Genomic DNA, 13163 nt, shown 5'->3' with positions numbered 1-13163 from the left:
CTGATAACCTAGTTCTAACTATTTTGGATCAATAAACATACGTATTAATCTAAATAACTGATTTGTTTTAACCATTGTCCCCAGCAGGCCTCCTCCACAGAGGAGGCGCTGCAGCTCAGAGTGAGCGCTCCTTATCCGCCGTTACGTTTGTAGGCACAGATAACTACTTCCGGAAGTGTATTATCAATGATTTTACCATTTTTCTGAGATTAAAACACTTCTCTTGTGTTTGTCTTTTGTTGTTGTCAAAAATGTCGTACAACTACGTGGTAACAGCCCAGAAACCTACGGCGGTGAACGCCTGCGTCACAGGTAAGTCTCCGCGGGTTGTTGTTTTTCTCAGGGCTGCATGAACATTCGCCACCTGCGTGCTAGCTGAGCTCCCGCGCTGCAAATACAGAGGTCCAGACGGGCCTGTAGCAGCCGATAGCTGGTGTTTTGCTAAGTCAAATGTTTACTTGCTTGTCTAGGCATACTTTTATGCATGCAAGTCATGACACATACTCCTTTATGTGTTTATATAACGTATGTTCTAGCGCACACATGGCCCGGTTCAACATGTCGTTGGTTCTTGGTTTGGATCCGACGTTAGCTGTTGTTGTGTCGCGTTTGGTTTCCCCAGATCATAATGCGTCTTCCTCTGCTGATCCACATTATCATGCATAAGCACAGTTATTGAACTGTGCGAGAAACATGCAGGCAGATGGTGTTTAGCTGCCTGCTCGTCTGACAAATAGTTTATCCTGTTATTAGAAAGCTGGCGTCGTCGTTAGATCTAACGTACATGGGCCATTACATATACGATAAGATACTGGTGCTGAAACTCACATTTGAGGTTGTAGTATTAATTGAATCACCTCACAATAATCCTATGAATTATATCATGCTAAAGCAATCCTTGTCCCATTTACGTTAACAAATGTGAGCTTGTTGTGGCATACATTTTAGATTTGGACATGTACACATGGCATGCCTCTCTAAACTCCAGTGTCTAACGAACTTTTTCTTTATTTTTTTCTTTTATCAAGATTTTCTCTAATTATAATGCAATGGGCTTCTTACAAGGTGCATTCTCAATGTATTCCCATATCTCTGTATAAAAATGCATCACTGCAAGCCTGCATCATACTGTACATCTAAATCTCCAGAGATGGACAGTATACAGATACTATTTGCAACTTTTACTTTATTCAATGTTGAAATAATTTCTTTATTTTAGTTATTATCTGCACAGTCAAAAGATCTTGAGGAAATAATATATGCCTGTCAATCATCTAAGCCGGATGTCTTAAATCTTATTTTGAGGTGAATTGCACATTCCGTCGATGATTGCACACGTTTAAAACACTATGTCCGTACTTATTTTTATTTTATTGGTTGTCAAATGTTTTAGTTCATGGCCTCTCTGTAGCCACATAGTGATTTTGTTCAATCTTTGTGATCTCTATGTTTTGTGTTGTTATTGTAGTAGTCTTTGCTGTTAGTTGTGACTTGATTTTGTTTGTTTTGTTAGATTTTGTTACTGTCTTGCTGTTTGTACTTTGTTAGGACCCCCTTGAAAACGAGATATTTCATCTCAAGGGGTAAATACATGTCAGTTCGAATATTTAAACAAATGTTTGGGTTTTGACAAATTACTATACATTTAATAAATCACTACAAATTACCATGTTATTGATCAATGTACAAGTTGTTTTAGTAATAACTGTGGTTTTAAGTGTTTTATTCTTATCTGATTATTGTTGCTGAGTGCAATGAGCCTGGTTTTAGTTTCTCAGTTTTTAACATTCTTTGCTTTTGTCTGCTTAACAATATTATAGTATGATAGAATGATATAGTATGCAATACCTTTTTGTTTTTGTAACCAAAAACATGATGTTAAAAATCAGGTAAATCCATAATAAGTGCTGACCTTTCCTTATCATCTTTTCCTCTACGACTCCTACCAAAACAACCGTGTAATTCACTTATTATAAATATTGTTTTGCCTATAGGTCACTTCACCTCTGCGGATGACCTTAATCTGCTCATAGCTAAAAACACACGGTTGGAGATCTATGTGGTCACAGCAGAGGGGCTGCGGCCCGTCAAGGAGGTGGGCATGTATGGGAAGATTACTGTCATGGAACTCTTCCGGCCAAAGGTGAGTGTTGTGTGGTTTGTAGTAATGTGTACAAGTTTATGAAAAGTAAATAGGTTGTGGGCTCTTGGAATAACTCAAGAACTACATGTATTTCTTTTGTTTCACCATGGACGAGTTTCTTGGCTAATTATTTAACAAACCTTATTATTTGGGAAGGAATGCATATATTCTTCCCGTTAAACAAAGGAAAAAGTCTTAAATGTATCTCTGGTTTACCTTTAACATGTTGTAAAATCAAACGTTTTTATTTTTTGCAAGGAATTTTCCTATCAAATATATAGTTATGTTGTACCTCAAAGATGTCTGTTATGTGGAAACCTTAAAGGTCATGCTTTTCCGGTTATTATCTGTCCCCTTGCGTGTTATGAAGGTTTTTCTGCATGTATACGATCTGCAAAGTCACACACCCTCAAAGTACACCCTGTAGCGAGTAAAACTCTAACACAGAAAAGACCTGTCTATGCTGCCCCAGAACGCCTCGTTGGAGATTTCTTTGTTTTCTTCCTGGGTACAGTGACGTGCCCATACCCAAATGGACGGAGCCGTTACGTTACGTCCTCGGAGCCGTTACGTCCTCGGAGCCGTTACGTTAAGTCTGTGGATTGGTCCAAATGGACCAATCCGTGGACTTCCTCACACACACACTCAATCTTTTCTCAGTTGCAGCTCGGCGAGGCTGTGAATCAGTGTGTGAGCACACACACAAACTCCCAGCCAGGCTGCGGGTGTGTGTGTTCGGGCTGGTTTCAGGCTGTGTCTCGCTGTCTCGCAGACGGCCACTGGGCTCATAGGGAGGGGGGGGGGCAGGAGCTCCAACAAGCCATTTAGGACAGAGAGTGAATACACATACTATACAGAGATGCTGTATGAGAAACCAATGTGAGTTTGGAAAATTGCACAATATAAATCTATTCTAGTAGACCTCAACAATGGAATTATGATCAGTAGAAATGGCCATGACATGGGAACTTTAATTAAACACGTTTGAAAAACAAAAACAGACATCCCAAATATTAGTACTATTATAAATGTTGACTTTTAATAACATTTTCTGAGTTGGACAGTTGCTATGGACTGAAGAGTGGATTCACAGTCTGGTCAAGTCGGTCCAAAGTAATTTGGCTGGTGGAATTAAATTGGAAGCAGGCCTCTCGTGTTTTTTTGATGACTTGAATATTTTTTCTCATTTTTTCAGGGTGAGAGCAAAGACCTGCTGTTCATTCTCACATCCAAGTACAACGCCTGCATCCTCGAATACAAACAGAACGGGGAGAGCATTGACATCATCACTCGCGCCCATGGAAATGTCCAGGTGAGACAGAAACACAAACATTGTTCTTGAAATTCACAGTATTGTAAAGTCTCCTCAATAAACTTGACTTTCAGGAGATTAATTCATTTCATTAGCTTTGTTGATATGAATAACTGTATGGGTTTGAACCTTCTCCCATTAACCTTGATTCAATGCATGTTCATCATTGATACTATCTACAGTAGACCGTCATAAATCAAACTTCAGTTAGAATTAGGGATGTCCCGATCACCTTTTTTTGCTTCCGATCATTTGATTTTGACAATTTGCCGATACCGATTTTTCCCGATCGGATCTTTATGCAATGCATTAAGAGAAAAAAAAGCATTCAAGTTGTCCCTTAAGGATTTTTTGAAATTTAAATTGGATATTCTATCCAACATGGATATAGCTTATTTTTTTCACAGCAGCATTGGATCAGTTCAGTTGTGCAGCATTGGATCAAAACAAAAATAAAGCTTATCAGTAATTGTTAGCTTACTGCTACAATTAGACACTGCACCCTGCCCACTCTGTTGCCAGATTTGAGAGAAATAAGCAACCAGGTCTATGAAAACCAGCCTCAAAGAAGCATAACATCCATGATGTTGTGGAATTTGAAACCAAAACTAAGGCCTCAGGATGACTTTAAATCCAGATCCCCGATTTTTTTCTCCCCATTCCAATCTTTTGAAAATCACGTGATCGGCTCCGATCCCCGATCACGTGATCGGATCGGGACATCTCTAGTTAGGATCTCTGAATACAGCCACATGTTAATAGAAAATCATGTAATATAAAGTGGCATGTTATTATTGCCTTATAGAGTTTGTATAAAAGTTATACATTTATAAAATGTATAACGTTTTTGAATTATTAGGTCTCATTTTAAATATAAAAGCTGATAATGGTGTATGTGCTTTTCAAACAGCAGCTTGGGAACACACAAAATCTGATTTGTATTTGTTTTTGTCAGAAGTCTAGTCTTAAACCTTTTCAAACCAAATGCTCCGTTTCAGGATCGTATCGGTCGTCCGTCAGAAACCGGTATTATTGGAATTGTAGACCCAGAGTGCCGTATGATTGGCCTGCGGCTGTATGACGGGTTGTTCAAGGTGATCCCATTGGACCGGGACAACCGTGAGCTCAAGGCCTTCAACATCAGACTGGAGGAGCTGCAGGTCATCGATGTTCACTTCCTGTACGGCTGCCAGGCCCCCACCGTCTGCTTCATCTACCAGGTACTGGGAAAGGAGTGAAAGTTGGAGTGTGTGTTAGACAGAATAACAAGGGTTCTTAGAAAGTGTTAAACTTTAGAAAAATCCTTAATGTTAACCTTTATGCTTTCAAGGTTAGGCATGTGTTTTGAAACAGTCATTGAGCAAAGCTTGATTCATGGTGTTTCATCTACCCAATTACTCATGTAAACCATTTGTTTTTAATAAACCAACATTTGTCATATTTGGTTGTTGTATCTAGAAACGGTACAGAGTAGGGTCAGCTAAATGTTAAATAATCATGATCAAAACCTACAATCAAAGTTAATATATCAAATAATTAAAAAGTGACAATTAACATTGACTGCTGTGTTTTAATGTAAATCTTTTAACATTATACTGTATTATAGAGGCTTTGAGATTTTGGAAACGTTTGGTTTATTTACCTTAAAAATTGTTTGTGAGACCTGAGGCCTTTACGACGAAGCCGGATTTTCGCTTAGCGAGCTAACTCCAGGGAAAACTCTGGGTTTCCGGTCCTACGACGCTGGTTCACTTCTTAGCGGGCTAGATCTCCATGGTAACTTATGCTGAGCGGCTAGCCTGGTCCGGAGCAGGTTAGGTCGCAGGCTAAGAGCTCAACTCAGTGAAAGCACCGCCTGCTGACCAATCAGAGCTCCGTGTGCAGAGTTTAAAGCTATCAAGTCATATTATAGGAGAAAGGAAAAATCAACTAACTGTGTGAACGTGAAAATGAATAGAATAACAACTCCCATCTTCAAAGCAATCTGTCTAATATAACATTAGCGTTAAGAAAGCTTACTTAAATATCTGCCACAACATAAGTAACCGGATCAAAGTAACATTACGTACAGTCCACGGCACTGTGAGTGCAGACGTCGATGTGTCCCATTATCATGATTCATATCAAATCATCATGCATCATATATTTCCTTATCTGAGTTGGCTTCTTGAGCCGTATCTGGCCGTGCAACACTCACACAGGGTTCCCACGTTACCTGGAAAACATGGAATTAATTTTTTCATTTTCCAGGTATGGAAAAGTCATGGAAACTGAGCAAAAGTGAACACTTACATGGAAATGGAAACAGTTGTCCTGGAAATTTGTATTGGATGAGGTGTAAAATAGTAATAAAATGAAACTATTGAGCACAGAATTAAGATGAGTTTATAAAAACCCTTTACATGTGAACAGTTTTTACTGTAGATAGAAATGGATGATCCCATGTTGTAGAGCAGGTGTCTCAGACTCCAGGCCCGCGGGCCAGATGTGGGCCGCGAGACAGTTTCTCATGGCCCCTTTGTTGATATCATGTAATAGTGTTAATCTGGCCCGTGCGTTTACGTTTGCGCTTTATATTTCAATTTAATTTTTCCTGCTGCTGCTGGCAGGGAACTGCTGCGCGGAGTTCCCTCGCCCCTCCCCCCTCCGAGGGAACTCCGCCACACGTCAATCAAATGCGCGCAGCGGAATCAATCCAGACAGAGTAATCCAAAAGTGACACAGAGTGGAAGCAAAATATATCGCCATGTCTTCATCAAAACTTTCAGGGAAAAGAAAAATCGATGATGACCACAGAACATTTCAGGAGAAGTGGGAGACTGAATATTTTTTTGTTGAGTACAGGGGAAACGCAACGTGCCTTATATGCACAGAGAAAATCGCTGTATACAAGGAGTATAACGTCAAACGTCACTACTCAACTAAACATGCAGAGTATGCAAAATACCTGGGAGATGAGAGAGAAAAAAGTCACAGAGCTAAAAAAAAATCTATGGAAGCAACAAAATCTCTTCAAGAAAGGAAGCAATGAGGCTGATTTAGCAGTCGAAGCTAGCTATGTGGTGAGTGAGATGATTGCTTGAGCGGGAAAGCCGTTTACGGAAGGCAAGTTTGTAAAAAAATGCATGTTCCAGGCTGCAAGTATAGTCTGTCCGGAAAAGAAGGGTCAGTTCAACAACATCAGCCTGTCAGCTAACACAGTGGCAGAGCGCATTTCTGACTTATCAAGTGACATATATGATCAGCTGTGCGACAAAGCCAAACTTTTCCGTGCATACTCTGTGGCTCTTGATGAGAGCACTGACACCGCTCAGCTCGCAATGTATGTCCGTGGTGTTGATGACAATTTTGAAGTGACAGAGGAGTTGCTTACAGTGAAACCAATGCATGGCCAGACCACCGCTCAGGAGATATTTCAACAACTGTGTGATGCCATTGCGGATATCGGTCTGCCATGGAAGAGGTTTGTTGGAATTACGACGGACGGAGCGCCATCAATGACAGGGAGAAAAAACAGGCTGGTGGCACTTGTTCAAAGAAAACTGGAGGAGGAGGGTGTGGAGGAGGCTATTGCTCTGCACTGCATTATCCATCAGCAGGCCCTTTGCAGCAATTGCTTGAAGTTTGACAATGTGATGTCTGTCGTTGTGAAATGCATCAACCATATCAGATCCAGGGGCTTAAAGCACCGCCAGTTCCGTGCTTTTTTGGAGGAAATCGAGTCAGAATATGAGGATGTGCTCTACTTCACAGAGGTACGTTGGCTCAGCAGGGGAAACGTCCTGAAGAGGTTTTTTGAGTTGAGAACAGAACTGAAAGTGTTCATGCTGGAGAAGGGTGGGATGGCTGTTCCCGAGCTGAGTGATCCCAAATGGCTCATGGACTTAGCTTTTCTTGTTGACATCACGCAGGAGCTGAATGCTCTGAATAAGAAGTTGCAGGGCCAGGGCCAGCTTGTTAGTGCAGCATATGACAATGTCAGAGCATTCTCTACAAAACTGATGTTATGGAAAGCCCAGCTCCCTCAGAAAAACCTCTGCCATTTCCCAGCATGCAAGGCTCTCATGGACAGGGACACAGCATTCAGTGGTGAGAAGTATATTGATGCCATTGTGAAGCTACAGGACGAATTCGATCAGCGGTTTGCAGACTTCAAGACACACAGAGCCACTTTCCAAATGTTTGAAGACCCCTTCTCCTTTGATGTGGAAAATGCCCCTGGTGTGCTTCAAATGGAGCTCATCAACCTGCAGTGCAATTCTGAGCTCAAAGCCAAGTTCAGGGAAGTGAATGGGAAAGCAAACAAGCTTGGACAGTTCATGAGAGAATTGCCCCCCTCCTTCCCTGAAATTTCCAGGATGTTCAAGCGGACCATGTGCCTTTTTGGGAGCACATATATGTTTGAACAGCTCTTCTCCACCATGAACTTCAATAAGTCAAAGTACAGGTCCAGACTTACTGATGCACATCTTCAAGCCATACTGAGGGTTTCAACTGCTTCCTCCCTCAAACCAAATGTGGCTCAGCTGTGTGAGAGGAAGCGCTGCCAGGTCTCTACCAGCAAGGAGTAGGTAAGAAAGAGCAACTGTACATAGTTATGTTGTGAAGAACAGTTCATGTTAAGAAGATGTTGAATAACTGTTCATGTTGTATTTTTTAATAAATGTTTTGCGGAATATTTGAAGCGGCCCAGACTTGCCCAGACTCTACGTCCAGCGGCCCCCAGGTAAATTGAGTCTGAGACCCCTGTTGTAGAGCATGCTCTTGGCATCCTATAATGTATATTGGATGTTGGAATTTGATGCAGGTAACTTGGTGATATGGACTTTAAAAGTATAGTTTCCGATTGGTGGACTTCAGGAATAATAACGTTACTCGCAATCTCAATAGAAGGGTCAAATACATGCATTTCCCAGCCAACACGGGAGCCTTGACATCTACAGTGAAACTTCTTATGCAAGTTTATCCTCAAATGTAAGTAGCTGTGTTTTAACTGTGGTAAACTTGGGTTTATCAACGTTAGTTAGTAAGCAGTGCAATCTTGCTAACTAGTTAGCAACTTGAGTTTGTTTTGAATTTGGATTTGTTAATGATGGTTAGCAAGCACATGGAGTGCAATCTTGCTAGCCAACATTCAGTTTGCTAACTAACTAACTAGTGTTGGCTAGCTTGCATTGCTAGCTAACTACCAATACATTTTCACATTAGGATGTGACATTACTTCTATACTAGTTGACATGAATAGTCTAGTCTTCAATCAATCAATCAATGTTTATTTATATAGCCCAATATCACAAATGTTACATTTGTCTCAGTGGACTTCACAGTTTGTACAGAATATCAGTATGACAATACGACACCCTCTGTCCTTAGACCCTCACATCGTACAAGGAAAAACTTCCAGAGAAAACCCCACAGTTTAAAGGGAAAAATGGGAGAAACCTCAGGGAGAGCAACAGAGGAGGGATCCCTCTCCCAGGACGGACAGACGTGCAATAGATGCCGTGTGTAAATTGAAAAGATAATACATTTGCAACATAGGTAGTCCAAATGTTTTGAAATGCATGTGTGTATAATAAGAAGATGAATCCACGAGGATATCCATCCAGGACTTATGATCCAGGACCGCAGCCACGACTCAAGATCCAGGACTCGCGATCCATGACACAGGACCGCAGGATCATCCATGACTCCGGATCCCGGCGTATATAGACACCAAAAAGAAAGAAATTTGGGGAAGCTGGGTTAATCGGAACATGAGAGTACACAGGTATAGACAGAGAGAAGGAAGAAGTAAGATGTCCCCCGACAAACTAAGCCTATATCAGCAAAACTAGGGGCTGAATCTAATCAGCCCTAACTATAAGCTTTATCAAAAAGGAAGGTCTTAAGCGCACTCTTAAAAACGGATAGGGTGTCTGCCGTCCGAACACAAACTGGAAGCTGATTCCACAAAAGTGGAGCTTGATAAGAAAAGGCTCTGGCTCCCATTGTACTTTTAGAGACTCTAGGAACAACCAACAACCCTGCATTCTTGGAACGCAATGCCCTAGTAGGACAATAGGGTATAATGAGTTCTTTAAGGTAAGATGGCGCCTGCCCATTAAGGGCTTTGTAGGCGAGAAGAAGAATTTTAAATTCTATCCTGTGTTCTATAGGGAGCCAGTGTAAGGCAGCCAGAACAGGAGTAATGTGGTCCCTTTTCCTAACTCTGGTTAGTACACGAGCTGCAGCATTTTGAATCAGCTGAAGCGACTTGACTGACTTCTTGGTACACCCTGATAATAAGGAGTTACAATAATCCAGCCTTGAAGTAACAAATGCATGGACTAGTTTCTCTGCATCGTTTTGAGGCAAGATATGCCTAGTCTTGATAAATGTTGTAACATTCATTCTTATATCTACTTTTAGCTATTTTGTGATTTTTCGTTTTTTTCTTTAAAAAAATGATACTACTAAATAGGAACATTTGGGGTGAGACATTTTTGAAAAATCATTGATCATGCCTAGACTGATTCTATACATCTATACTGTTAAGCTAAGCTTACTAGTGGGGTTGCTGTACTGAGGAACCACAGTGGAACCAGCCTTATGTTTTCCCTTTTAGGTTCATTAGTTTGATTTACAAAAGCTTTTACAGAGTAAGAGTAGGCATACTACCCCCTTCTAAGTAAGACTCATAATCTCAAATGTGTGGTGCATTACAGGAGTGAGTGACAATGACACGCGGCAGATTCAAGTCACATTGGAAAGATGACTCTCAATACAAGGACTGGATTGGAGAAGTACCAGGAGATGTCCACAAGGCTTATTGCAAGTTTTGCCGCAAGTCATTTGACATCAGCAATATGGGGGTCGCTTCCCTCAAGAGCCATTCAAAAGGACAAACCCACACCAAGTTAGCTGGACAGCTAAATAATGAAAGAAGAATGACAGATTTCTTGACTACAAAAACAGGAGAGGGAAGAAGCGGCCCAACAAGCCAGGATATCGAAAGTGACAGTCAGGTGCCCAGTACCAGCAATGAACAGCCTACGGAAAAAGGCTCTGGAGCTCAGGGGAAAACATTTTTTTCAAGCCAAGCTTTATTTGAAGCAGAGATTCGCTGGGTCATGAAGATGGTCAGGTCACACTTCTCGTTCAACTCCAACTCTGACATTTCAAACACTTTTGCTCAGATGTTCCCAGACAGCGAAATTGCCAAACAATTTACATTTGGCGCAACAGAATCGGCTTACCTTATATGTTTTGGCTTGTATCCTCATTTTAAAGAGCAGCTGATCAAAGACGTAAGAAAAGCAAAGTGTCATGTAGTGTCTTTTGACAAATGCCTTAACAAAGTGACATAAACAGAACAAATGGATATCATTCTGCGCTACTGGAGTGAACGCGAAGGGAAAGTAGCTGTGCGTTACTTCACTTCAGAGTTCCTAGGACACACTCAGGCAGAGAAGCTCTTGGAGAGTATCAACAGATCCCTGTCACCTCTGGACCCCAAGAAGCTCCTGCAAATATCAATGGACGGCCCTACAGTGAATTGGAAGTTCTTAAGACTATTCCAAGAGGACAAGGGCAAAGAGGACCCAGATGCACCAAAGCTCATCAACCTGGGAAGTTGTGGTCTGCATGTTGTGCATGGAAGTTTCCAGACCGGAGAGAGGGAAACAGGTTGGAAAATCGGAGATGTGCTGAGAGCGCTTTGGCAGGTGTTCCATGACTCACCAGCAAGGCGAGAGGATTTCAGTGAGCTGACTAAAACGGCAAGATTTCCTCTGAAGTTCTGTGCCACTCGATGGGTTGAAGACTTGCAAGTTGCTGAGCGGGCAATCGAAGTGTGGCCAGCTGTGATGGCGTACATCCACAGCCACAAGAAACTTCCGAAGAGTAAAGTGCCAACATCTGCGTCCTACTTGACAGTCAAGAAGGCAACCGAAGACCCTCTTTTCCTGGCTAAACTTGAGTTTTTCGCTTTTGTTGCAAGACAGCTGAAGCCTTTTTTGAAGGTATTTCAGACAGATGCCCCAATGGTGCCATTCTTGGCAAAGGAGCTCCAAAGCACCCTGACAGGCCTGCTGTCATAATTTATCAAGAGAGAAGAGCTGGCAAAGATCAAGACACCTCTCCAGCTCACTAAACTGGGCCCCCAAGAGAAGCAAATCCATGTCCCACTCAAACATCTGGACATAGGATTTTCAACCAAGCAGGCTTTGCAGAAGCCATCTGAGAAGCTCCAGGAAAATCCAGTGAAAATCGTGGAGTTAAAAAAAGAATGTGTCTCCTTACTCGCAATGACCTGCAAGAGAATTATGGAGAGAAGTCCTCTCATGTATACAGCTGTGCGGCATATGAGGTCCCTTGACCCTGTGATGATTGTGACAGAAACCGAAAGTACAACAGCAATGTTTGAAAAACTCCTTTAGGTTTTCCTCAATGCTGGATGGTGCCCTGCCACAGAGTGTGACTAAGTCCTTTCTCAGTATAAAGCATTCTCACTCTATGTCAACACAAACCATAAAGCAGAGTTCCAAGAATTTGTTTACAGCTGCAGACTTGATGAATTCTTCGGAAGATATCTCAGTGGCAAAGAAGAGTATGCAGAACTGTGGAACGTCATGCAATGTCTCTTCACGCTGTCTCATGGACAAGCTGCAGTAGAAAGGGGGTACTCTGTTAACAAGGCTATGCTTGTTGAAAACCTACAGGAGAAGACGCTAATAGCAATGCGCTTGGTCCACGATGCAATGGCTGGGCACACAGATGGAGCTCTTCCAAAAGACCTCAAGCAACACTGCAGAGGAGCAAGGACAACATATGAGATGTATCTGGAAGACCAGAAGAAGTTGAGAGAGCAAACCACTAAAGAGAAGAAAAGAAAGGAGCTCTCCCAGGAAATCCAGAAAGTGAAAACAAAGCAGCAAAAAGTAATGACTAGCGCTGAAACAATGGAGAAAGAAGCACATGAAATGGCAGTCATGGCAGAGAAAAAGCAAGATTTTGAAAGAGTTGCAAGAGTCTGTCAATAAGTTAAAGCAATGAGGTATGTGCAATAGCCTTTATGGATGTATGAAAGATTGTAATATTTATTGGTCACCCTCCTAAAGACAAATATAACACCATTTTAGCTTATGGAGATGGCCAATTTTAACTCAAAAATAACATTCTGTTTCAGATCTTCAGACTGTAGAGAGGAGGAGGAAGAGGAGTGGAGAGGGGGAGGAGCCAGGAGGGCACAGAAGAGAAGAGGGAGGAGGAAGAGAAGAGGGGCGAAGATGAAAGAGGTGAAGAAGAGGAGGATAAGAGAGTAGAGGATGAAAGAGGAAAAGGGAGAAGAGTGGAGAGGAGTTGAGAAGAGTAGAAAGAGAAGACAGGAGCGGACACAAGAGGGGAGGTGTGGAGAGAAGAGGACAGGATGAGATAGGAGAGGAGTGGAAGAGAGAACATATATCAATTAGTCGGGGGCCTAGGGGATTTTTTGGTTCAGATTCTCGCAAATTCGCCAAATTTGGTACAGATGTTGTCCACACCGTACTTAATCATTTTAAGATGGGTGCCAAGATTGGCGCCCCATGGTACTGCCATATTGCGCAATCCAATATGGCTGCCACCCGAAAAAAACGGAAAGTCATAGAATCATAAATAATACCACTTTTTAGGGGGTTTCTGGGTCGTAGAATCTGATTCTGGTGTTATTTTAATGATTTGAGGTCA

General features: G+C 41.9%; 2 protein-coding genes across 3 annotated transcripts in view; both read left to right on the top strand.

Annotated features, from left to right (window-relative positions):
* Positions 1-125: 125 nt before the first annotated feature.
* ddb1 (damage-specific DNA binding protein 1) overlaps positions 126-13163 on the top strand; it is a 68678-nt gene continuing 55640 nt past the window's right edge. Inside the window, exons 1-4 of the mRNA XM_079665978.1 lie at positions 126-312; positions 1995-2143; positions 3339-3455; positions 4454-4675. Of these exons, the coding sequence (XP_079522104.1) occupies positions 252-312; positions 1995-2143; positions 3339-3455; positions 4454-4675 (549 nt within the window). The 5' untranslated portion in view covers positions 126-251. The remainder of the gene's footprint in view (positions 313-1994; positions 2144-3338; positions 3456-4453; positions 4676-13163) is intronic.
* LOC307029890 (general transcription factor II-I repeat domain-containing protein 2A-like) lies at positions 4682-12590 on the top strand. Of its 2 annotated transcripts, XM_079665984.1 has the most exons (3): positions 4682-8026; positions 8141-8181; positions 10163-12590. In XM_079665984.1, the coding sequence occupies exon 1, from the start codon at positions 6581-6583 to the stop codon at positions 8024-8026; it is 1446 nt and encodes a 481-aa protein (XP_079522110.1). In that variant the 5' UTR covers positions 4682-6580; the 3' UTR covers positions 8141-8181; positions 10163-12590. The 2 variants fall into 2 exon arrangements, with proteins under 2 accessions (XP_079522110.1, XP_079522109.1); XM_079665983.1 differs by having other exon boundaries at positions 8141-12590.

Source organism: Notothenia rossii, assembly GCF_949606895.1.
Source record: "Notothenia rossii genome assembly, chromosome: 2".
Classification (NCBI taxonomy): domain Eukaryota; kingdom Metazoa; phylum Chordata; class Actinopteri; order Perciformes; family Nototheniidae; genus Notothenia; species Notothenia rossii.
Note: the sequence above shows the minus strand (reverse complement) of the source record. Positions and strands in the feature narration are given on the sequence as shown.

Coding starts and splice junctions, on each gene's coding strand:
- LOC307029890 (XM_079665984.1), top strand. CDS start 6,581: ATGTTCCAGGCTGCAAGTATAGTCTGTCCGGAAAAGAAGGGTCAGTTC.